Source organism: Archocentrus centrarchus, chromosome 9, assembly GCF_007364275.1.
Source record: "Archocentrus centrarchus isolate MPI-CPG fArcCen1 chromosome 9, fArcCen1, whole genome shotgun sequence".
NCBI lineage: Eukaryota > Metazoa > Chordata > Actinopteri > Cichliformes > Cichlidae > Archocentrus > Archocentrus centrarchus.
Window position 1 is genome coordinate 11,769,551 of NC_044354.1, and position 24,784 is coordinate 11,794,334.

At 40.0% G+C, this 24,784-nt stretch overlaps 2 protein-coding genes across 9 annotated transcripts in view; one reads left to right on the forward strand and one right to left on the reverse strand.

Annotated features, from left to right (window-relative positions):
* The window catches only part of agtpbp1 (ATP/GTP binding carboxypeptidase 1), a 28,969-nt gene extending 21,496 nt beyond the window's left edge, over window positions 1-7,473 (reverse strand). For 5 of the 6 annotated variants that reach the window (XM_030737024.1, XM_030737026.1, XM_030737023.1 and 2 more), the window contains exons 1-4: window positions 7,310-7,473; window positions 5,874-5,932; window positions 4,590-4,720; window positions 429-496 (exon numbers count right to left, since the gene is read on the reverse strand). In XM_030737024.1, coding sequence (XP_030592884.1) covers window positions 429-496; window positions 4,590-4,720; window positions 5,874-5,905 — 231 coding nt within the window. In that variant the 5' untranslated portion in view covers window positions 5,906-5,932; window positions 7,310-7,473. Of the gene's footprint in view, window positions 1-428; window positions 497-4,589; window positions 4,721-5,873; window positions 5,933-6,817; window positions 6,830-7,309 lie in introns of those variants that run through there. The other variant, XM_030737021.1, reaches the window with a different exon arrangement.
* naa35 (N-alpha-acetyltransferase 35, NatC auxiliary subunit) lies at window positions 6,942-24,408 on the forward strand. Of its 3 annotated transcripts, none has more exons than XM_030737029.1 (23): window positions 6,942-7,080; window positions 11,668-11,796; window positions 11,910-11,943; window positions 12,242-12,356; window positions 16,002-16,076; window positions 16,516-16,683; window positions 17,152-17,218; window positions 17,677-17,720; window positions 17,833-17,883; window positions 18,264-18,347; window positions 18,594-18,708; window positions 19,077-19,255; window positions 19,714-19,773; window positions 19,944-20,050; window positions 20,797-20,863; window positions 22,101-22,199; window positions 22,309-22,487; window positions 22,597-22,733; window positions 22,886-22,953; window positions 23,033-23,173; window positions 23,301-23,423; window positions 23,690-23,770; window positions 24,003-24,062. In XM_030737029.1, the coding sequence occupies exons 2-23, from the start codon at window positions 11,676-11,678 to the stop codon at window positions 24,060-24,062; spliced, it is 2,175 nt and encodes a 724-aa protein (XP_030592889.1). In that variant the 5' UTR covers window positions 6,942-7,080; window positions 11,668-11,675. The 3 variants fall into 3 exon arrangements, with proteins under 3 accessions (XP_030592889.1, XP_030592888.1, XP_030592887.1); XM_030737028.1 differs by lacking the exon at window positions 6,942-7,080 and adding an exon at window positions 7,590-7,737; XM_030737027.1 differs by lacking the exon at window positions 6,942-7,080 and having other exon boundaries at window positions 11,676-11,796; window positions 24,003-24,408.
* The last annotated feature ends 376 nt before the right edge of the window (window positions 24,409-24,784 follow it).

Consider the following 24,784-nt stretch of genomic DNA (forward strand, 5'->3'; position numbering starts at 1 on the left):
ACGTTAGCCAAAGGGCACAAACATGGGAGAACACGCTCCCCTTTCTTGTGCTGCGAACATATTTTATAGTCCAAACAAAACTACTGCAGCATCTGTGTGCGGCACATGGTAAACACAGACAGCGATTACGAGCAAGACGACAAGTACGCACTTTGCATCCTTTTGTCTGTGATATGAACTGATACAAAGCTGCAAGTTTAGTCTTATGGTCCAACCTAATTCACGGCCATGAAAATCGCATCACTTTTCTCATGTAATACACACCACGCCTTTCTGCTGCTTGCGTCACGCGTTCTTGGTTCCAGACCAGCTAGCTTACGGTGCTGGAGTTGAACACGTTTTTCGGCTGAGCTGTGGAAAAAACACTAAACGGTTTCAACACTGGCACCGGCACCCGGTCAGTGGAAAACGGGCCTTGGTGAACTTACCTCCAGTGAAGCCAGGATTACTTCCATGCCACTGGAGCCTTTGGACATGACTTCTTTTCCACTCTTCTCTGCAACACACAACAAAGGCAACATGAGCACAAAAGGAAAGATTAATAGACTTGCTATGTGCGAGTACTCAAGAACATGTGAAAAGGTTACAAAGCCTTGCAACAAACCCTACTCTTTCTTCATCTCCCTATGTCTTTAAATCCATACCCTCTGTCTGTCCTGTTATTTAGGAGCTGACAGATTCCTGACCTCTGAAAAGGACAGTATTGGTCCTACCCTGAATATAAACACTCACACAGGATAAGGAATAGGGAACAGTTCCTGAAGTATAACTAACACTTGGTGATGGTTCTGCATGACAAGTTTATGCATTTGGCACATGAGGTCACTGATTAGACGTTATCTAATCCTGTTTCAGGATTTGATCTCTCACAAAAAGCACATTAAAGCTATGTAAATTATGTATGAGATGTGCATTCACAAGCACATACCTGCCAAATAACATGCATATCTGAGGATACAGTGTGCTGGAAAGCAAAGCAGTAACCTCTTATTTCTGCTATGCCACACTTTTCAAAGCACTTAATAAAGGGTCACACAAAGAGCATCACTCATTTTTTTGATGATATTTTTGTCCATATAATTTATTTTGCTTGTAAAAATGTGTTCCTATAAGAATTAACTCAACTTCAAGACTGAACAGTGACCTTTAATTTAAATTGCACTTTTTAGTCAGTAACAGCTGACAGTGAAAAATACCACATATGAACTGTGGAGGCTGAAAAGTCAGAGTGGTTGTTGTAATATACCTTCACAGTCTCACTATAAACACCCAAAATGAAATGTGTGAAATGTATGAAACAAATGCCCACTGAATTGCATATCTATATTTTTTACTCAAACTTGTTCAATAACTTTTTTCCCTTCTGGACTCTACCTGGCGTGTCCAAGGAAACCATAGATTCACAGTATCTCCTGGTGTAGTGGTACTCCATTTGAGGGTAAAAATGAAACAGTGTCCTATTTTCCAAAGTCCCAGCAAGGCTTCCACAGGAGTACTAAAACTGAAGGCCTTCTGTGATACAAAAAGCACAACAGCTTAAAACATCTGCTATCAAAAAACAAAAATCAAGGCTTTTCACTAAGACTTCAAATGGTCAATCCAGACCTCCTACTTTTCAACTATATGCCCAAATGCTGCCCTCTGAGGCAGGACTCTGTGACTCTCTACGGTAATCTGCCCCTCTTCTGGCTCGCTACATGAAACTAATCCACAGATGACTCCTATAGATATCTGACAACTGCATAAAACAACTCTAATCATGCAGAGGGAGTGGGGGATACTTCACACTCAAATGAAAACGGACCTTAAATTTTCCAAACATGCATACAAGACGGAAAAACTACATAATTTAACATTTAATTAATTCTGCAGTAAACCAAATGCCCACTGGTGTGTGGAGTGATTTGATTTTTTTAATTATTTCACCAGATGACATTATGGCTGCCTTTACAACCCCTGGCCTTCCCTTGTTCTTTCTCATGTTATTTCTTGACTGCCTCTTGAGCTACTGAGACCCTGAACTTGAGACAAGAGTACAGCAAAGTCTGTCCTGGGGTGTACAGTTACTGCGGGCACGGTCACAGACCCCGGCACTTCCCTCAAACCAACGTCACACTCATGCACATGACTTGAGACTGGTGTTGCAGAAAGCCAAGCAGCAGGTGAGAGAAACAGCTGATATTTCATGATTGATAGAGTCACAAACAAGCCTTTCCACTGTGCCCATCAGTCATGATGGATTAGCTAGGACTTGGCTTTGAAGAGGGCGGAAGCAACAAATTATGGCAAGAGGAAAGATGAAACTTAAGAAAAATGAGGGGAGTGGAGAGAAGTTGAAAAGCAGGTGGAAATCATGATACAGCGGAATTCTTCAACGCATACCACACCTTCATACAAAGACTGCAATAAGGAGGAAGGACTGACAACACTAAGCACCAGTAACTGAAAGCTATGCGCTATCGGGCAACATTAGTTAATTATAGCGGAAAACAAACAAAAGTGTGTTTTTCCAAGCTAGCATTCATAAAGACTTTTTTAATCAATCAAAAATTTCTATGCACATATAGGCTGTTAATATTGATTATTGATCATGTTTCTATACTTTTTACTCTTTTTTTGTTTTTTTTACAACTTTTACTACTAATCCAAAAAATGTCCCAAACAAGTCAAATATGGTTAAAAAAAAATTCAAAGGCAGGAGCTGAGGTTTATGACTTCAGTTTGCTAGAGATGAACTTTTTGCAAAGATCTAAAAGTGAGAAAAAAAAACAGCAAACCTTCATTTTTGAGAAGTTGTAACCTGAGAATGATTTCCATCAAATGATGTGGCAGCATTTTGTTCCTAACACATTACCCAGTCCATATCGGTACAGATATCCAGCATGATTTTTTTCCCCATTGAAATCTGGTGTGTTTTCAAAGTGTTCCATTCATTTTTTTTTTTCAGCTGTGTATATGTGTGTACGAAAATCACAATTTTTCCTGTTTTAGTCATTCCAATTCCAGTGAAATCAGGCCCTTTTAAGGGCTTAAAAAATTGGTTAACTTACAGCTCTCAAGAACCAGTGGCAGCAAATTAACTCTTTAGAATGTAAATAGTTCCAACAGGAGTTCCGAGGAGTTGAGGTATGGTGGCGCCCTCTTGCCTGCAGCCAGGTCCCTCTCACTTTTGCTGAAACTTGCAAACCCTCCACTTGTAGAAAAACCAGATGTGTTTGAATGTAAAACTATACCCTCTGACACATTAGGCATATATATTCATTAACACCCCATTCCATCTTGCAAAATGCTTTTCAAACCTTATTTTGAGGCAAACTTTTTCTGGATTGGGTTTTATCAGCTATACATTTTTTTTTTTTTTTTTTTTTTAACAATAAAGGTTGGCAATCTCTCCCCATTCATTTTAGACAGACGCTTTAAGACAACTGCACAAATAAGTGCCCATTAGCAAGACTTGCATCTCGAAAGACAAAATTTGTTAACAGCTGGAACTAGAAATACTAGTGTGAGGTTGTATCCCTACTCCAACCCCTCAAGATACAGTTTGCATACAGTACATGTCTGTACACGTCCATACATCTCTTCAATAGTTGCAGGAAATTAAGGGGGGGGGGGGGGGGGGGGGGGGGTCGCTCCCACAAGTGAAGGAATTTAAGGATCTCAGGATCTTGTTCATGAGTGAGGGAAGAATGGAGTGGAGATTACAGACAGATTGGTGTGGCGTGGATGCTGTACCAGCCTGTTGTAGTGAAGAGAGCTGACTGTGAAAATGAAGCTGCTGATTTACTGGTCCATCTATGTTCCTACCCTTACCCATGGCCACGAGCTCTGGGTAGTGACCAAAAGAATGAGACTGCAGATACAAGTGATCCTCTATAGAGATTCTGGGCTCAGCCTTAGAGATAGGGTGAGGAGACAGAGGGGCTCATGAGAGAGCAGCTACTCCACCACAACAAAAGGAAACAGTTAAGGTGGTTCAGGCTTCTGACCATGATTCATCCTCAAAACAGACCTTTGACCTTTTGGATATAAAACAGCATAAAAATTGTGCTTTTACAACAATAGACATTTTGCAAACCTTTGTCATAAGTAGCGCATTAACTATTGAAAAAAATGTGAGGTCACAGTAATCTTGACCACCTAATTCCAACAAGTTTACATTACACATTTGTAGCAAAAATATGGAAATGAATGAAAGCTTCTGATCAGAAGTACTGAAAAACTGGTCCACAAATAAACACAGAATATCATTTTGCAAATTACTAGGAACTGCTTTTTTATAACCTATTACAGTGCCTTAATATTTTGCAGCTGTTCCCACTGCCAACAATACAATTTAAGGCTGGGATTGCTCAATGCAATCACAGCCTTAAATTGCATTGCTAGTAGTGGCAATGTAATTTAAGGCTGGGATTTCATTGAGCAATCCCAGCCTTAAATTGCACTGCTGGCAGTAGCAACAATGCAATTTAAGGCTGGGATTGCTCAATGAAATCACATTTGGCTCAAGATAACAAAACTATACAGAACTTCAACAGATTACATGTAACACTGTGTATGTTTTTTTGTTTTATTTTACATATTCTTACCCTGTGTCTGTATTAGATGAAGGATCTTTGTAGTGACCTGTCTTGCTGTTTCGACATCCCTGACCATGGCCTCGCCATTCATCCTCTCCAATTGGCCCAAGAGCATCACTATCCTGGAGTTACTGGGAACCCTTGCAACACATAAAATCATTTTTTTTCCTTTTAGAAGAATGCATTCAACAGGATAATTCTGTTGTATGTATTAAAAAGCATGTCACAGGATGATCCACTGTGCCCTCAATTATGGGAAAAGGCTGGAATGGTATTAATCACAATTTGTGGCTGACACTGAAGAACAAATAGAAAGCATCATCTAATATGTGCAGTGACCTCATATGCCCAGACTGAGTGAAGTAAGTCTTAGCCCAATAAAAAAAACAGATATCCAACAAAAACAGCCTTATCTGTGTTTCTTTTAGCAGTGGCAATGATTACAAATTGGCAGTCCACGATTATATGACTTTCAAGTTTCATTTATTAAAGCTCATCAACAAAGCTGTCTCTTTGTGCTTCATTTCATTTCTTGAGTACTGAGCCATCCTTCTCTTATAATCCTAGCTCAGTGGCACTCAGCTGGAAACTCAAGGTTAGAGGTCAGTTGTTGGTACAGCAACAGCAAAGACTGGACAGAGAATCAAGACGCTGATTGTACCCAGGGGAGAAAAAAATGTCTTATATGTCCTTATAAAGAGAAAAGAGAAGCAGAGAGAGAGAGAGAATGTGTGTGCTGGAGACAGAATAGCAAAAAACATCAGGAATGAGGGGAAAATAATGCATTAATAGAAAAAGGAAAACACAGAACAAAGAACAGAAAGCCTAAATAAACATACTGCATTAGGCACCATGACAAACACAGACAAACAAGAAAAAAAATACAACTATGTGATCTTGGAAAGCCAAAATACTTTTTTCAAAGTATATGACTTGAGCATTAATGACAGGTTTTATGTTCAGTCTTGACATACTGTATGGCTGTTTCCACCAATGTCCGCTAATTATCTACCACAATCTGCTCTGTTGCACAAATAAGAAGAAGGCAAGCAGAGTCAAACCCTTTTGCAAAGGGTGTTACACGGTAAAACAGAACAAAAGCAGAACTGCATCATAAAACTAAGGGCTCACTGAGACAAAAAAAAAAAAGGGCTAGCAAGTGAGTGTGAACAGATGGCAGTGACAAAGCAGCCTTCAATCAGAAACGCATGCAAAAATATCACAACCCCCACGTGTGTTTGTATCTGCATCTGTAATGACATTTATTTGCCTTTGAACCACAAACCAACTCACCCCTTCTCTGTGGCCATTTTGGGTTTGTTCATTTTTACCACATCAACATTTCAAGTCATCTGCAAGTGAAAGAAAACAATTTAGACAGATTAGATAAGGATACAAGGATAAGGATTAGATAAGGAGAGGACGAAATGTGCAAATTCAGAAACCAGCATTTTGATCAACCTTTACCCCACTGGACTCCCTCTGTTGCAGACTCGGGCTGCAGCCAGTCTCACTGCTATGCCAAACTATGTCACAGAAACGTTAAGTGTCCCTGGCTACAGCATACAAATGCCTTGTGAGGTCACAGCCACAGACCAGAAGCAGTCACTTTAGGGGACACATTGAGCAGTGGACATATTAGTCTGCGAATATGCAGCAGCTCTGCACCAAAATAAAACCTGTCCTCAGTTTAGCTGCCTAGCAGTGAATGCAGGACCACCTGCAGCTTCAGAGACATAGTACCTCAACTGATTTCACACAACAAAAGGAGCTACTCAACACACAGCAGATCTCAGATGTCCGCACAAAGCAGTCGCAGACAAGATAATGTGAGCACAGGATTTGAAAGCATACTCACATCCATTACATTGAACATGTCAACTTATTACAGTATCATTAAGCAAAAGGGATGAGCAGGTAACTGCAAGAACACTGGATTAGTTAGTGTGCTACGGTTTCAAAACAGAAGCATTTATAGGCTGAGATAAGATGAGTTATAAACAAGTGTTACTTGGGGTCATCACCGGTGCCAAATACTATTTACTACATTTTTTAAAACAGTTTTGAGTTTTGTAATAAAATTCTAACGTGCTAGAAATGATGATGCCACATTAAAACATTACGCCACTTTAGAAATAAATAAATAAAACTTTTGCAAAACTTATTATAGTCTCAGACTCGGCCAATCACCCATTTTACCAGGAGGATACAGCCTAATCTAAGGATGACAGCATTACCTAAGTTCACGCCTTGTTACCAATAGGCAAAGAAGAGAAAGATGAGCAAAGATGAAGCTAGAGGTCAGACCATATACGTTTAAAAAAATTCCAAGGCAGTTATGAAATCTGACATGTTATAGAGGTCATCTTACACAAGACTGTCGTAAACAGGTCGAAATAACCCTATAGAGATCCACAGTCCAGTAAGAAACCAGGGTCGCTGCTCTCATTACAGCAGCCCAGGGGGCGGTTGTCACTGTCAATGGACTATTGTTAGAAAGGTAAACAGCTAGCCAAGACTGTGTGCAGTATATGTTTACAAGATGCTAAGTGAGATAACCTAGCTGAAGCTGGTGGCCGCTGCACCTGCTGTGCTAGTCACTCATTAATGGCTCGCCGTCTGCGCCAGCAGACTAGCTAACTGAAGAATATGCTAACAAAAACAACATACTGAGTATGCTAGCTAAGCAGTACTTCTTCATAACAAGAAAAAAATGAATATTTACGAACCTGTATGAAAAAGGAACTGTTGTCCCGTTTAGGGTGGAGGACCAGTTGCAGGATAAGGGGCGATAGCTACTGTGTTTCTGAGCGTTGTCTGAAACGCCCTGATGATGGTGATGAGATGAGAACAGACACAACTGGAGGGGGCAGCACCGCGAGAGCGGTTATGTCTATCCGCGGGGTTTAAGCGGCAATTAGTTCTAAAATATGGGACCTCGTAAATGAGCTCACTGGATCTATCAACCTTCACAAAAATAGTTTTCATACCATCACTGTCCGGTTTTTAAGCCATAAGCAGTCCGTTAGGCTTTTAGCGGAACTGGGACTACATTTCCTATCTTTACGACGGACTACGACGTCATTCCTGTGCGCCAATCTTTACAGTCTTCGGGGGGGATCTTTGATTAGCTGTATGGTTAATAGACTATAGTAAGGTAAGTGCTAAATTTACAGCGAAAGTATAATTTGTGAGTAACGGTTTTCGTGTTTTGTATACCTGAATGGAATATCCTGTTAAAATAGCCATGAGTAGCCTTTATTCACAGAGAACACTCACTGTGGGCAACATTAGCTTGTTTGCACACGGTTAAAACTAGCTAATGTGACGATTGATGATAGCTAGCTCACATCATCTTATATGTTTTAATGTCTTGTATCCTGTCTTAGAGCTGTAGTAGGTTTTTGTAAAGAGTGTAAACGTATGTGACCTCATGACATCCGTGTTAGTAGTTAAAAAAATGGCTAAGTAAGCAGACAGATAGTTACTACTTGTATCATTGATCATTTACAGGCATGTCATCGGTTAAAATCAGTTTCTGATAGGCTTTATAAACGTCTAGACAAATTGTTGCCAGTTCTGCCTTCTCTTATCTGCGCTCTCAACGTTATTGTGCAACTCTGTCTCCGTGAAGGTGAACGAATCAGTCATTTATAAACGGTTTCAACTCTCCCTGACCCACATCAGTTCATTTGATAGACGGCTGAGACTTTCCAGGGTACTCAGGAGTGCAGTTTACACCATTTTAGGCTATAACAAGCTTCTCAAAGCATGTTAATCCTCTGTTGTTGGCTTAGATCAGCCTCGTCAGAGTTCCATGAGTAGAGGTTTAATGTAAACAAAAATGCGTAAAAGCGTCTAAGAATATACAGAAATGAACTAGGTTGTTTATTTTACACATTTACAGTTTTGAAATAATAATGCATTGTGGATTTAATGTTGGGAAGCAAAAAGCAAGATTTATGACTGATCCTGTATAAAATTACATTGGTTCACACTGGAACATTATAACATTCAGTTGTAATGAATGGGTGTTATGTCTGTCTTAGTATACCTTAACTTTGAGTTGTGTTACAATTGTTGCTGTATTCAAGCATATTCAAGTTTGGAATGTCTAGAGAACGTGAAATGAGTATATGCATTTTGCATTTGTGTAGTAGTTTTTAGCTTGTATCTTCTTAGTATAGCTGACTATTGCACCCAAATGTATCAGTGCCATCATTAATGTTACTAGTTTAATACTTAGAATTGTTTATGATCAGGTCTATAATTAGATAAGTGCCAAGGAGCTAATGTGGGAATTTCACTCAGGTTTTACCCCAGGGTACTCTACTGATACTACTCTTACATACCTCCATGATAAAATTAGATGTAATATGGATAATGGCTTGTATACTGGTCCTGTAGTATTAAGTATGCATACTGGGTCAAATATATGCATACACCCCCACTAATTTTTGGTTAAATGTCCCTTAGCAAGTTGCGCCTCAACCAGACTTTTAATAAGTGGTGCTGAAGGTTCTATGTTTTTTAACCTGATGAGGCCAAGGTCTATTAATTTCTCATTAGTGATCATGACTGTCTACAACTCGTAGTTTCTCTTTGCCAGCATAAAACTGATTTGTTTGACAGCACTCATTGGATTGACCAATACTCAGAACAATGGGAAAGTCCAAGGAACTCAGTGAAGCTCTAAGAAGGAGAACTGAGCATTTACAAAGGTTGGGAAGGTCTCATGGAGCCTTTTCTAAACAACTGCAGATTCCAAGATCATCAGTTCAAACAACTGTAGAGAAGCACAATTATTCAGTGTTAAAGTTATTCAGATGTGTCACCACTTGGCCGTGGTCTGGAAGAAGAGCCAAACTATCGCCCTCAGATGACAGAAAATTGGTTAGGATGTTCAGGAACAAGCCAGGAACCACCAAGGCTCAAGCCTGCCATGAACTGGAAACCACTGGAACACCAGCATTACTGTCCACAGTGAAGCGAGTTTATTGTCATGGACTGAGAGGGTGCTAACCAAGAAAAAAGCCCCTGCTCCAAAGTCAACACCTTCAAGCGCGACTGAAATTTGCAGCACCCCCCATGGCAAGTGCCTTCTGGAGAAAAGTTTTATGGTCAGACGAGACAAAGATTGAGAAATAATGACAAGAGGTATGTTTAGAGGAGTAAAGCTGGGGCTTTCAAACCTAAGAACACTGTATCAGCTGTCAAGCCTGGTGGTGGTAGCATCATGCTTTGGGGCTGTTTTGCTGGCAGTGGTGTTGGTACATTGCTTGGAATGGGTGGAATAATGAAGAAGGACTACCTCCAAATTCTTTAACTTTATCTCAAATCAACAGCTAGATGGTTGAAACCTAGACACAATTGGGTGTTCCAACAGGACAATGATCCCAAACACACATCAAAACTGGTCTTTGGATGGGTAAAGTAGGCTTCTGAAGGCCATTAAGCTTCTGAAATGGCCTTCCCAAAGCACCAACCTCAACCCTGTTGAAAATTAATGGACTACGCTTAAAAGCCAGATCTCTGCCACAAAGCCAAACAATTTAAATGAATACTACCAATTCTGCAAAGAAGAGTTGTTAAATATCCAGGTGGAATAATGCCAGAAGCTTGTTGATGGCTACCAATTATGTTTGTTTGAAGTGGACATTTATCCAAATATTAGTGGGGGTGTATGTATGTATTTGACCTTGTATGTATACTTTTGACCCTGTGTGAACTAGAGAAATTTTAACCCTGTGCACCCAATTCTTGTTTTTTAAAGTAATTAAATATGTATGTTGTGCAATCATTTCACCTTGGAAAAAGAACACTTTAAAGAAATCATTAAAAGCCTGAACTGACCGTGACATTCATGCCCAGTGTGAGTGTATGTGAACTTCCAACCACAACTATAGGTTTAGAGAATATGTCTAAGGTGGTTCAAGTTCTAGTTATCAGAAAGAAAACAGTATGTAGAATTAAATAATGGTTCTTCACAGTCACCCTTTGAAAGTGTTATTTGTGGTATACTACAAGGATCTGTCTTAGTTCCATTACCTTTTTCCAGCTATGTTAATGGCATGCCTCAGGCTGTCTTGTGAACTTGTCCTTTATGCAGATGATTCTGCTCTTGTAGTTAGTGGGAAAAAATCCTAAGGATATTGAATTTAAACTGTCTCATGAATTAGAATCTTAGCCTGTGACTTGAGGAAAATAAGCTTTCACTTCATCTAGGGAAGACTGAAAGTATTCTTTTTGCTAGTAACCAAAAACTTAAAAAGGTAAGAAACTTCTCAGTTAAATGTAATATGGTTAAAGTTAGCTCAAAGTATCTAGAATCAGAATTTATCTGGTACAAGCTTGCCTACATCTGTTACTAAAAGATGAATACAAAAATTTGATTTTTATATAGGAAAAAGTCTTTCTTTTCAATAAAGACAATTAAAATATTCTGCCTTGGGCTTTTAATGTTTTGTTTTGGTACATTCAAACTGATTATACATATAACTCATGGTTTAGGTACCCGTTTAGGTGCCTTCAGAAAGATTCAAAATTACAGTAAACTCAAAGTAAACCAATAATCTTTAACTATCCACATCAGCATACTTTGGTGTTTGATGATCTTTGCAAATTAAAATTGTTAAATGTCTTAAAGAGGTTGTATAATAGGTTGTGTGTGTGTGTGTGTGTGTGTGTGTGTGTGTGTGTGTGTGTGTGTGTGTGTGTGTGTGTGTGTGTGTGTGTGTGTGTGTGTGTGTGTGTGTGTCCTGATCATTTGGGTCCTGATCATTTGGGGACTTTCTGTGTGGTTTTTACCTATTTTCTGTGCACTTTCAATGGTGTGCTTTGGATGGTGTGGTTTTAAATTGCTATTAGGTGTGGCTGGGAGAGTTGAGTTTATGGTTGTCTGTGTTAGCCCTGCGATGGACTGGTCACCTGTCCAGGGTGTGCCCTGCTGCTACCACTCCACCACCACCCCCCCTCTCCCCAGACTCTTAAGTTGGATAAGCGATTGGATGGATGACTCACTAAAATGCTTTTTCATTGCTTTGTAGTGGTTAATTTACTGTAATGTTTCATCTTTTTTTGTCTTTAGCTGTCACCATGGTGATGAAATCAGCAGTTGAGGATGATGACACTGGCTGGGGGCTGGGTATCCCAGAAAAGATGAAGAATAATGCCAACTGGGTTGATATTACACATGAATTCAAGAGCGCCTGCAAAGGTGAAGACTTTGCTGGGGTGTGTGTGTGTCTGTGTGGGGAGGTAATCTGTGTGCAGTTATAAAAAGGGACTGACGTGTTTCTCCTTCCTTGTTCTCATCTTTTATTCATGCAGAGTTGAACCTCGGAGAGTTGCTTCATGACAAACTGTAAGTACTCCAAAATGCTTTGTGCAGATGCAAATTTTAAAGAGCCACTTCACTCAAATTAGAAATGACCTCTTCCACTTACTGCTCGACAATTTGAGTCCTTAATAAAAAAATAAATAAATAAATAAATAAAAGCGTCCCAAAGTCATTAGTTCAAAACATTGACAGGACAAAGTTTGCAATGAAAGCTGTTTTCACTACAAATGGCTTTGAATTTAAGTGTACTGTCAATACTGTCATTGTTTACATTACTCAGTGCCCACACAAATGAGAAACAAATATTTTTGTTGTGCTGCAGGTTTGGCCTGTTCGAAGCCATGTCAGCTATAGAGATGATGGATCCTAAAATGGATGCAGGAATGATTGGAAACCAGGTCAACAGGAAAGTGCTCAATTTTGAGCAAGCTATTAAGGTACTGATCTTTTTTTTTTTAACGTAATAAAAACAGTACACAGACAAAGATGTAATGCAATCCTAGATTAAATTTTACAGATCTGGTTGCTTTTTCTAGATTTTCTATTTATATTATGCACACAGTAACACAGTACCAGTCAAAAGTTGAATGGGTAAGTGTGTCCAAACTTTTGACTGGTACTGTATCCCCACTTTCCTTGCGGGCAATCTTTGTCCTACAAACTTGGGTCCTCTGCCAGAGGCCTGGGGGCTTGAGGGTCCTGCACTGTACGTAGGACTGCTCTCTTCTGGACAGAGATTTTAGCTATCATTCCTGGAGTCTGCTGGAGCCATTCCCCCAGTTTGGGGGTCACTGCTCCGAGTTTTCCGAATACCACGGGGACCACTGTTGCCTTCACCTTCCACATCCTCTCTAGCGCTTCTTTCGGGCCTTGGTAGCTCTCAAACTTCCTGTGTTCAATTTTCCTGATGTTGCTATCGCTTGGTATTGCTGCATCTATGGCCTTCTTCCTGTCCACAACTACTATGTCCAGTCTGTATCTGGAAGTCCCACAGGATCTTAGCTCACCTTTGGGGGCCACCTCTGGGGGCATATACCATTTTGACCTTGGGACTTCCAGGCCATACTTGGCACAGGTTTTCCTGTTTTCTGATGTATTCGTGAATCTTTGTTGTTTCATCCAGGATAGTGGTTCTGACGCTCATTAGTTCTCTGCGTCCTTCCTTCAACTAGGCCACTAGGCCTTCCACTAGGATCCCTGCACTAAGCATACAGTCTCATAATGCTGGATTTGGGGAGAAACCTCCATGCATGGTAAGGAGCTCTTTTGTCTTGATGTCAGTAACTTCTGTCTCCTCCTTTGGCCAGCTTAATTATCCCAGCAGAGTATCTGATGACTGGTGGGTCATAGGTGTTGATTGGCTGTATCTTGTTCTTTCTATTCAACTGACTCCTCAAGACTTGCCTTGCTCTCTGCAGGGAGTGTTTGCAACTTTCCTAGTGGCCCTTTCATGGTTCCCATTTGCTTGTGGGATTCCAAGATACTTGTAGCTGTCCTCACTGTCTGCAATGTTGCCTTCTGGTAGTGCAATCCCCTCAGTTTTGACTGCCTTCGTTCTTTTTGTCACCATCCCATTACACTTCTCCAATACGAATAATATTCCATTGTTGTAGATCATAGTGGTGTGGATCAATGAATCGATATCTTCTTCACACCTGGTATACAGTTTGATGTCATTCGTGTAGAGGAAGTGGCTGATGTTTGCTCCATTCTGTGGTCAGTCTTGTTAATGATCTGGCTGAGTGGGTCCAGGTTTATGCAGAACAGCAGTGGGAACAGAATATCTTCCTGGTAAATCCCGCACTGGATGGTGACCTTTGCAATTGACTTGAAGCTGGTTTCTAGTGTTGTTCTCCACATCCCCATTGAGTTCTTGATGAAGGCTCTTAGGGTCCTGTTGATCTTGTGCAGTTCTAGGCTTTCCAGGATCCATTTGTGAGGTATTGAGCCATAGGCTTTCTTGTAATAAATCCAGGCAGTCCACAGGTTGATCATTCTGGCCTTACAGTCTCAAGTGACTGCTCTATCTACCAGTAGCTGGTGTTTCTGCCAGTTCCTTTCTGGGCTCCTCTCATGTATTGAGCCATGTGCATGTTCATCTTAGCTGCTATGATGCCTGACAGGAGCTTCCATGTTGTGCTGAAGCAGGTTATTGGCTAGTAGTTGGATGGGACTAGTCCCTTCTGAGGATCCTTGGCCTTCAGTTAGCCATTAGCAGCTGGTTCATTTGTGCTGCTAGGTGCTCATGGAGTGTAGTTATGCTGCATTTCCGGCGCCGGTTGGCTTGACTTGGCACCACTCACCACGGTATTGTTTTGTTTCCATTACAATTGAGGACCACCTCAGTGTGGGTGGAGTCAATATAGCAACACGGGCAGAAGTCTTGTGACTTTAATTAGAATGCAACTCGAAGTGTGTTAGATTTTGTCTACACTGCTGTGTTGTGCGATGGTACCCCTGTGCAACAATTAGTTTGGAGACCTCATGATAAACTTTCTCATTTCTTGCCTCATCTCCCACCAAGCACAGAAATGTTTGCACCTCCTCATTCAACCACGGTATTCGTTTGTGTGCATCCAGTTTCTTGCTGTCGGGTTTTAAAAATGGTGCAGTTGATTCTGGTGAAGGAGTTCCTCTCATGACTCCGCTAGTGAGGACACTCCTTGGCCAATCAGTGGCATGTTGTTCTTTGACGTCACATTTTTTGGTCGCCTTGGATCACTTGGAACCCCAGCTGAGTGGGTACTAAAAAAAAAGTAACTGGTACCAGATACTAATGGAAATGCCTACAAACCATGCCGAGTTGAGCCGCAGTGAGTAGGTACTAATGGAAAGGTGGCATTAACGTCTTTAGCCAGTAGGTTTGAATCATGTCAGGGCCTGGTATTGTCCAACTCTTCATATTTGAGACTCTTTCCTGGATATCTGCCATTGTGATGGTTACTGGATCTTGTTCAGGGAGGTTGCTGTGGTCTGCTCTTCAATCCAGTAGCCACTGAGCATTGTTTTTGTGTTGCATCCTTCTCCCATATGCTCTTCCAGTATTACTCCATTTGATGGGAGGGCTGTTGTCATATAGTTCCCTTGCCACTGAGCCTGGATGTTTCAGTGGAGAAAATCTGGTTTATCCTCCCGGCGTCTATCTCTCTGGTATACAGCTTCAAGCGATGAGTCTTTGTCAGTTATGGACAGCTTGTTGTACTTCTCAGGCACCTCTTTCTTCATCACACCTTTTTGCAGCTCTGATAGTTGGCTCCATGTTGCCTTGATCTTGGCCTCTAGTCTCCCTCTCCCTAGGGTACTGCTCCTTGTAGCTGTTGTTCATTTTATACCAAGCATCTCAGTGATCACTGTTGCTGTGGTATAGATCAGCTGGTTGGCTTCAGTGATGGTCACAGTAAGGAAAGTACATAGTGCTGTACTCACTATTTCTAGTAGACTTTCAGAGGGTACTTCATTGGCCACAGAGGGTCCAGGTTTCCAGTGTAGCCATGATCTTCTCTTTCAAGTCAGCTGGTCTGGCATTCAATGTGCTAGTTATTCTTGGGGCTTGGTACTCAATCTCAGAGTGTAGAGATGATGATGTCTCCCCTCTGACTTGACATAATCCCCACCCACCCCCTTGCTGTAGCATTTGTGTTGTACCTCATCAATCTCTAGTTATGTCAGTCACTGGCGGATGTTGGAACACTGAGCTACTAGTTGTTTCGATGTTAGTTTAGATGTTGGATGTCAAAGAATCCATAGGTCCCACATCCTCTTCAAGCAGCCCCTTTCACTGGGGTTACATGCATTAGTAGCATTCTAAATGCTTCCTATTCTCATCTCGTGTTGTGTTATGCTGTAGCCTTGACCTGGTTCCTCAACACCTAATCTGGACCTTGTTAATCTGGGCAGCGTCCAAGCCCGCATGGCTTCAGTTGTATATCTCCCACTCATGTTCCCAGGTAGGCTTGGGTAGCATGGGTGGCTGGGTGACCCTTACTGGATGGGCTGGGATGCAAAGGCCAAACCTATTGTTCCAAAGATTTTAGTGTTGCCACTACATTTGAGGATCTTATTTTATTCTTTCTTTGTTTCAGGAGGGTGCCATCAAGGTCAGAGACCTTAGTCTTCCTGAACTCATTGGGATCATCGACACTTGTTTCTGCTGTTTGGTGAGTTAGCTTTTGTTTTTTATCATACGATGACATTTTGAAAGACAAATTCTCTTTTATAAGTAACTGCTCTAGGAATGTTTAAGAGTGCATACACCGTAATTGCTTTGTGTCAAAGATTTTCTTAAATGTCACTGGATTTGAAAAGGTTTACTACACCTGGTATTAGCTTAATCTGTTTATAATAATGGCAGAAAATAAGTATTTGTCACTTTATGTATTTGACATCTGATGAATTTCTGTAATACCTGTAGCTGTTTTAAAGATTTTATGGCATTTTTGCCTTTATTAGATTGTGAAAGTTGAGACAGACAGTAAATGTGGGCAAAGACAGTACTGATAAAGGTCAGGCCAGCTAGGAACCAAACTGGGCACTCACTGATGAATGCATATTTATCCGTGCATGTTTGTATGTGTTTTTTTATGTATGTTTATCTAGATAACATGGCTGGAGGGTCACTCGCTGGCCCAGACTGTGTTCACCTGCCTGTATGTCCACAATCCGGACCTTATTGAGGATCCAGCCCTCAAAGCATTTGCCCTGGGTTTGCTGAAGGTTTGCGACATTGCCAGAGAAAAGGTCAACAAGGCTGCTGTGTTTGAAGAGGTGAGCAGTTTTCTGCTGTCAGTCAGTCAGTGTTTGGCTACTGTGGTACTGCATGTTTTATTGTGGACATAAAGGTTGGAGAAGGTAGCAGGTTTAAATCCTGGATAACACAAAAATACCTGGATAGGAAAGTAAAAAGGGCAGTTTTCATAACTTCTTCATTAACACCATGGTGGTGACCTCAAGTTCCAATGGAACTGCTCATTGGCCAATGGATACGTGAAACACTGAATGTGATCTGGGTGGTTTCTTCTCAGTTAAATCGTCGCTTAATACTAAACAAAGGCTAAAAATGGAGATTTCTGAAAGAGATGAATCAGTAAAGCATTTCAGTACCCAAAGAGCTTTAGTTTGATTGCAAATGTGAATGGTTGAGATTTATTTGTGTGAAAAGTTGTACTTGTAATAGGCCATTGATAACAGTGCCATATGTCAGAATGGTGATTTGTCTTATATTTCATTATGCAGGAGGATTTCCAGGCCATGACTTATGGCTTCAAGATGGCCAATAATGTCACAGATCTGCGGGTGACAGGTATGAGGACATCCAGTAATAGGTGATTAAGGCCCAATCCCAATCTCCAACCTAAAGCATTAAACCAAACCCTGTATGTTACCTGTGTGCACAGCAGCAGACTTTGAGTAAGTGAGCTTATGATGATATGAACAGGAAATGGGGCAGCACTTTATAATATCACATTATCTTAATGCATTCTTACTGTGTGATTGGAATTTTTTTTACTTTTTTGTGGGTGATTCCCTTAGACAAGGTCTGCAGAAATGTGTATAGGTCTTAAAATGCCTGCCAAAGAACACTTACTTGATACTTTGACAGTAGGACAGTCCTAAGCCCTCATGGTTTTAACATGAATGCATGTCCAACTTTATAAACCTGTGGGTACACATTAGGATTGGGCCTGAGTCTGCAGCATCCCATATACTGTAGATAGCTAAAGTCATTCAAGGCTGACACACTGCAATCATCCCTTTCAGGTATGCTGAAAGATGTAGAAGATGAATTACAGAGGAAAGTTAAGGTATTTGCTCTTGAGTAGTTTGAGTAAAACTCATTGCCATTTCAGTGAAACACTGATGATACAAAAGCTTTTCTGACATATAATGTTTCTTGGTTATTCTGTGCGCCCTCAGAGTACACGCAGTCGACAAGGTGAGCAGCGAAATCCGGAGGTTGAACTGGAGGTAAGTGAGATCGTTTGCTCATTTATATTGAGTTTTCGCAGTAGAGGCTTTTGTTAGAGGCATTTTCTTGGAGTAGTAATTGGAGCACTTAAATTGAACTCTAGGAACAGATTCTCCCCCTTTTCTTTGTTAATGAAACTTTTAGAGTCATATCCCCCTGTAACTCTGTGTCAATAAAGAGTGTGGGACCCGGATGACCTTTTATAAGACTCTACTCTGGACTTTCCAGCTGTTTCGGTTATAGAGTTATATAAATAAAGGAAGGAAAAAAAACAAGGAGACCCAAAAATGGACTTTTATGGGTAGTCAAAACAAAAATAAAACAGGTGTATTAATAGCTCTGCAATGTTCTCCCATGCTTTTTTTTTTTTTCCCCCCAGCATCAACAATGTCTGGCACTTTTCAATAGAATAAAGTTCACACGCCTTCTACTGACTGCACTGATCGCCTTTACCAAAAAAGAGGTAATGCACACATCGACAAAAGCCTAACATCAGATAAAGACTGATTCAATGACTGCCCTATAAGAGGTTTATAACACCCTATAATATACTATGTACCTGATCTATTTATTGCATGTGTTACATATAAATGGGTTTTCCTGGCTTAAAATTTGGGGAGTGACTACACATGTAAAGGCGATTGATACCAAATACGGGGACTTGTTAGTAAGCATTTTGTTTTGTTGCTTATGGCTATATCTTTATCAGACCAGCTCAGTGAGCGAGGCCCAGAAGCTTGTGGCTCAGGCAGCTGACCTGTTATCACCCATTCATTCCAGCATTCAGCACGGCATCCAGTCACAAAATGACACCACTAAAGGAGGTAACACGCACATTCGCGTTTAATCTATCAAGTGGAAGAGTAGCAGTTTGGCTTGGTTTGGATTTACAAGTCAATAGTTCAGCTACAGCTACAACAGATAGGTAACCAAGGAAGCTGAGCATCCATTAATCACATTCTGAGGCTTCAGACATCCAGTTAAGTCATCCTCATGGCAACCTAGAGTTACAATACAGTCCACACTAGATGTAACTTGTCTACATTCCTCACCCAGATCTGAAAAAGTAAATTTTTTCCACTTACATTGGTCCCAGGCAGGCTCTTAGAGAAGATTCAGTTTTGGTTTTTAAAATGTGAACTGTGTTAACTTCTCTGATTTATGTAGTGATTTTATTTTTTTTTTGCTGCAGACCACCCCATCATGATGGGTTTTGAGCCTTTAGTCAACCAGAGATTGCTGCCACCTACCTTTCCTCGCTACGCCAAGATCATCAAGCGGGAGGATATGGTGGCCTATTTCAGCAAGCTTATAGAGCGTATTAAGACTGTTTGTGATGTGATCAACACTACCAACCTACATGGCATACTGGTAAATACATTTCCTGTGCTTTCTTTGCTTTCTGAATCTGTATGCCCCACCACTCCCCACCCCAAAAAAGCAATGTCATTGTATTCATTAACTCCAAACCCCTGAGAAAAAAGTATCTGAGGATTTGATGTCTGTATTTATTTGTATATGTATTTATTATTGCATTAAAACACACACACATATACACACCCCACACATAGATGTGCTTTTCAGGACATGAGAATGTTTCTCCTTAAAGCTAACCTATTTTGGCTGCTCCCTTGCCACAAGGGGTTTCCACAGTGGGTAGCTCTGCATGTTTGATTTGGAGGGAAAGGGGGGGGGGGGGGGGTATGCCAGATGCTCTTCCTGAGACAACCCCAAAGGGCATTTGAGTGTTCAGCTAGAGATTGGAATCATAAAGTTTAGACTGTTTTGACTTAAAGATTGGTTGTTGTTTTTTAATATATCTTTACTAGGACTTCTTCTGTGAATTCAGTGAGCAGTCTCCCTGTGTACTCTCCAGATCTCTTCTTCAGGTAGATGAATAAGTTGCTTTCATGCATCTAAAGAGTAATTCTTGATGTTCTGTCATGCCCATCTTCCACATGTACTTGTGTTTTTCTCTTGGTAATTTGTAAAGATCCATTTTAATACAAATATTAGGTACTGTGAAATAAAATGAAAACTAAATTCCTTTTCAATTCAGACAACATTCCTGATAGATAATAGGAAAGTATTTGGCACCCACCTGATGCAAGACATGATTAAAGATGCTCTGAGATACTTTGTCAGCCCACCAGTCCTCTCATACAAGTAAGTCTACCATCAGCTAAATGAGTACATTTTCTATGAATTTTGTAATCAGTGGCAACTGTATGCATTTTTGTTATCTTAAATTAGTTTATTGTGTCTTTTGTTTTGTCCCTAGCTTAGCTGTGATTTGAGGTTTACAATAGAGTTTTACCTGTATTGATTGCTTTAACCTTTCAACTGTTGTGGTTGGTGCAACAGAAGAATATAAATCACAAAAACTAGTGATCATATATGTTGTCAGCTCTGACATAGTAATGGCATTACTATAGGTTGAAATGAAACATAGTTGGAAATTAGATATGATGGGATCTGATTTAAATATAACTATACTATTCAAACTAGTCAAATATAATAAGTGCAAGGACCACTTCTTTAAGGGGCTCTGATGCGGAAAATGTTTGGTCGTTAGATATGGAACACAACGTCATTCAACGTGTAAGCATTAGATCTAAATACTTTGTGGAAAAACATTGTGGAAACATTACTTAACACATTAAAACCACAGACACAGTATAATAAATGAGATAAAAGTGATTAAAAACAGTGTGATAACACTGATCATTTCAGAGCCCCTTGGCATGCAGTTAAGCTATTAGATACACCTACCCCTAGTTCACCATAATGTTTGAGTTCTAGTTATAAGCCACAAATAGGCAATTCAGAATCTAAGCTGCAGAACAACATTCCCTTTGTGTAGCTTACACTGACCATATTTCATGTGTGCATGTACCTCTCTCTCTCTCCAGGTGTTGTCTTTTCAACAATCACCAAGCAAAGGACTACATTGACTCTTTTGTTACACACTGTTCCAGGGTACGTTACCATTATGGCTCAAAATTTTTACATCTAAGTCAGCTTATTAGCTCCGCTGTTGATTCCTCAGTCAGTTATGTTTCAGATCTTTTGAAACTTGGTACAAAGAATCTTTGGGTAAGGCTTTACTAATAGGGGAGCAATACTTTTGAGCAATACTATACCTGCATATTTACCTTTAAGGGACTCCTCCCTTATTCCTAGGTCGACTCTTTTGAAACTTGGTATGAATATTCAATACAAAATGCCTAAGACAAATTTTTAATTTCAAAAAGAAGTACTTTTTTTAAACTAATTTTTAATTTTCTTTTTTTTCTTTTCTTTTTTTTTTTTACAAGTTTTTTTTTTTTTATTTTGAAGCTTAAAAAGTACATTCATGTTTAATTTCAATGACTTCTTCCTTGTTAACTGAATATTTTGAAGCTTGCTGTAAGTATTCATTGGGCAAAACAAAATGCTGCAAATGAATTTCAGCTTTTTTTTACTTTATTTTTTATGAATTTTTGAAATTTTCAAGAAATATTGTACATTGATGTTTATATTCAATCACTGCTGCTCTCTTGTTGGCCCATTCCTCTGAAAGTTGTCATGAATATTTTATTGGGTAATAGTCAACAAAATATTGCCAATAGATTTTGTTTTTTCTAAGAAATACTGTACATTGATAACATCAGTCACTGTTCCTCCCTTATTTATTGGCAAATTATTCTGAAACTTAGTATCAGTATTCATTGGACAAAGGTCTTCAGAATGTTGGAGATAGATTTTTAATTTTTTACTTTTTTACTAAAACATCTGACAGCAGATTTCTTGATATCTTTTACTCTCAGTAGTTGAATTGAAAGTTATGGATGAAAAGATGTATACATCTGTTTACCCACTGAGTGTTGTGTATAGTATAATGTAAAAAATACATACAAAATATTCAGCTCTATTATAGAGAAATACATATTTATATAAATTTATGTGTGTACGATGTATTCGTGTTCTCTTGCCCCTCACCCCCAACTGGTCGTGGCAGTTGGGGGTGGCAAACTTCCTGTTCTTCCTGTTAAAAGGGAGTTTTTCCTTCTCATTGTTGCCAAGTCCTTGCTCATAGGGGGTTGCCTGATTGTTGGTTTTCTTTCTAATACTGTAGGGTCTTTACCCCATAATAGAAAGCGCATCCAGGCAACTGTTGTTGTGAATTGGTGCTATATAAATAAAACTGAATTGAATTGAATGTGTTTTCCCACAGCCTTTCTGCAGCCTCATCCAGATCCATGGACATAATCGTGCTCGACAGCGAGACAAGCTGGGACACATTCTTGAAGAGTTTGCCACACTGCAAGATGAGGTTAATTGCAGTTATTTTTATCCAGATTTGCTGTTTTTGCACTTTGTGCTGCAAGCTGTTTTTCTAAATTTATAAACCAACTTCTGAACTCTTCCTTTGTACTCTGCAGGCTGAGAAGGTGGATGCAGCTCTGCATAGTTTACTGATGAAACTGGAGCCTCAGCGACAGCATCTAGCTTGTCTTGGCACCTGGATCCTCTACCATAACTTGAGGATCATGATCCAGTACCTGCTGAGTGGCTTTGAGCTGGAGCTTTACAGCATGCATGAATACTATTACATTTACTGGTAAGATTACATGCATTTGTTAATAACTGGCGGATATAAACTGAACTCACTACCACATACCTGGGTGCGCTTTTGCTTTGAATGAATATGTGTTTGTTTTTGGTTGTAGGTACTTGTCAGAGTTCCTTTACGCGTGGCTCATGTCCACTCTAAGCAGAGCTGACTCCTCCCAGATGGCGGAAGAGCGGATTCTGGAGGAGCAGCTGAAAGGGCGCAGCAGCAAAAAGACCAAGAAGAAGAAGAAAGGTACATTTTGTTATGTTGTCTTTATCTGAAGTGGATGATCACAACATACAAACCAAAGTCTGAGCAGTTCATTGTATAGGTGATATCGTCTTGTAGATATTTTTCTAAAGACCAGATATTGAAGTTATTGTTTGGGATTTTTCTTTTTTCAGTTCGTCCTCTAAGCAAGGAGATTACCATGAGTCAAGCATACCAAAACATGTGTGCTGGCATGTACAAGGTGGGCATAAAATAATGATCTCTCCCCATCCATTTTTGTCACAAAGTATAATATGTCCTTTCCCTGCCTCTCTCTTCAGACTATGGTAGCTCTAGATATGGATGGGAAGGTGCGTAAACCTCAGTTTGAACTGGACAGCGAGCAGGTTCGCTATGAGCATCGCTTTGCCCCCTTCAACAGTGTGGTCACCCCCCCACCTGTGCACTACATCCAGTTTAAGGTACTGTTTGTCTTTGTAGATCTAATTCATCCCTTATTTTGTTCCACTTCCTTTTATCCCTTTATATGTGTGCTCTCTCCCCCACAGCTTTATCTATTTTAAAAATTTCTCCTCTTGCCTATTTCAGGAGATGTCTGATCTGAAGAAATACAATCCTCCTCCAGGCTCTGCAGACCTCTACCTGGCAGCTAGCAAACACTTTCAGCAGGCAAAGCTCATCCTTGAAAATGTGCCCAGTCCAGATCCTGAGGTCAGGAAACAAAAATATTAGAAAATAAATACATCAGTTTATATTCATTAACATGTATTTAGCCAAGAAGTGAAACTCTTGAGATTAAGAGTGTCTTGTGAATGCACCAGCAGCACACATACAGTGCAGAGGTCCAGTTTAACAGACTGTATAAAACTGTGTACGTTATTATCTTGAGGTGATTTCTAATTTTAATTTGAAATTTTTTGTGCACCTTTTCTTTTGTGCTTGACTATAGATAACCAATTATTAATCTTTTATAACAGGTGAACCGTATACTGAAGGTGGCCAAACCCAATATTGTAGTTATGAAACTACTGGCTGGAGGGCACAAGAAGGAAACCAAGGTAACACTTTACTCACATTACTTGTATTGTTATTTGTCTACATTTACATTTTATACAACCATGTACAGGAGTGTAGTAAAAGTGTTACAAACCAAAGAAACAAATGATAATACAGAAAGAAGCAGTTAACATTTTAGTAAGAACTGTCTAAATATCATGTTTAACCAGAAGGTACTGCACCTTTGCTACACTGTAAATCTTGTTAGACTTAAACAAATTTGTGCATCCTCAGGTGCTCCCAGAGTTTGACTTCTCTGCTCACAAGTACTTCCCCATAGTGAAGATTATTTGATCCTGCGCTCCACCACAGGGTGACAGTGTTCCTCACCTGAACAGGTGTGCAGTGCCCCTGACCCAGTCCTCATCCAACAGTCTGTGTGACACATTTAACAGTAACGCCATGTACAGGAGTGTCTGATGCATCTGACTCTTTTCTCACCTTACTGAGAGATGAAACCAGAGAACTCACCACTGGACCTCAATGACTGTATGCACATTTGCATTTCTGTGCAGAAAGAATAGCCATTGTGCTTATGTGCAAAGAACTGGCAGATGGATGCTGCCTGCTGAACAGTCTTGTGAAAACTTACAGTGCTGTATTGATAATGGGTTCATATCATTAAATCATATGAAACTTTTCTGTGTGTCTGCATGTTTTTCTGAGCAGCAGTGTTGAATCCGAAGTGTCCTGTTAGACCTTATATTCTCTGACTTTATGCAAGTAATGGCTCGCCTCAAACTGAGAACTGGACAACGTGCAGTCTCTCCAAATGTTCACTATCCTGTAAATGCAGAGTAAACTAAGGCCTGTGGAAATCAAGCAACACACTTTAAATACCACTACGTATAGAGCAGTTTGATTTTCTGGAACTTAAGAGTTTAGCAATCAATACTTCTGTTTGCATGACACAGGATCTGTTCTGTCCTTTTTGGAAAATAAACAAAAAATGATGATTGCCTCAAGTTCCATCCTCAGTAAATTGAGGAACCTTGGTAACAGATGATTTCCTATCA

Excerpts from the sequence above, each read along its gene's own strand:
- naa35 (XM_030737029.1), top strand. The coding sequence starts at position 11,676 with ATGGTGATGAAATCAGCAGTTGAGGATGATGACACTGGCTGGGGGCTG. Across the intron at positions 11,944-12,241 it reads GAGTTGCTTCATGACAAACT|GTTTGGCCTGTTCGAAGCCA; the intron begins GTAAGTACTCCA and ends GTTGTGCTGCAG. Across the intron at positions 20,864-22,100 it reads TTGTTACACACTGTTCCAGG|CCTTTCTGCAGCCTCATCCA; the intron begins GTACGTTACCAT and ends GTTTTCCCACAG.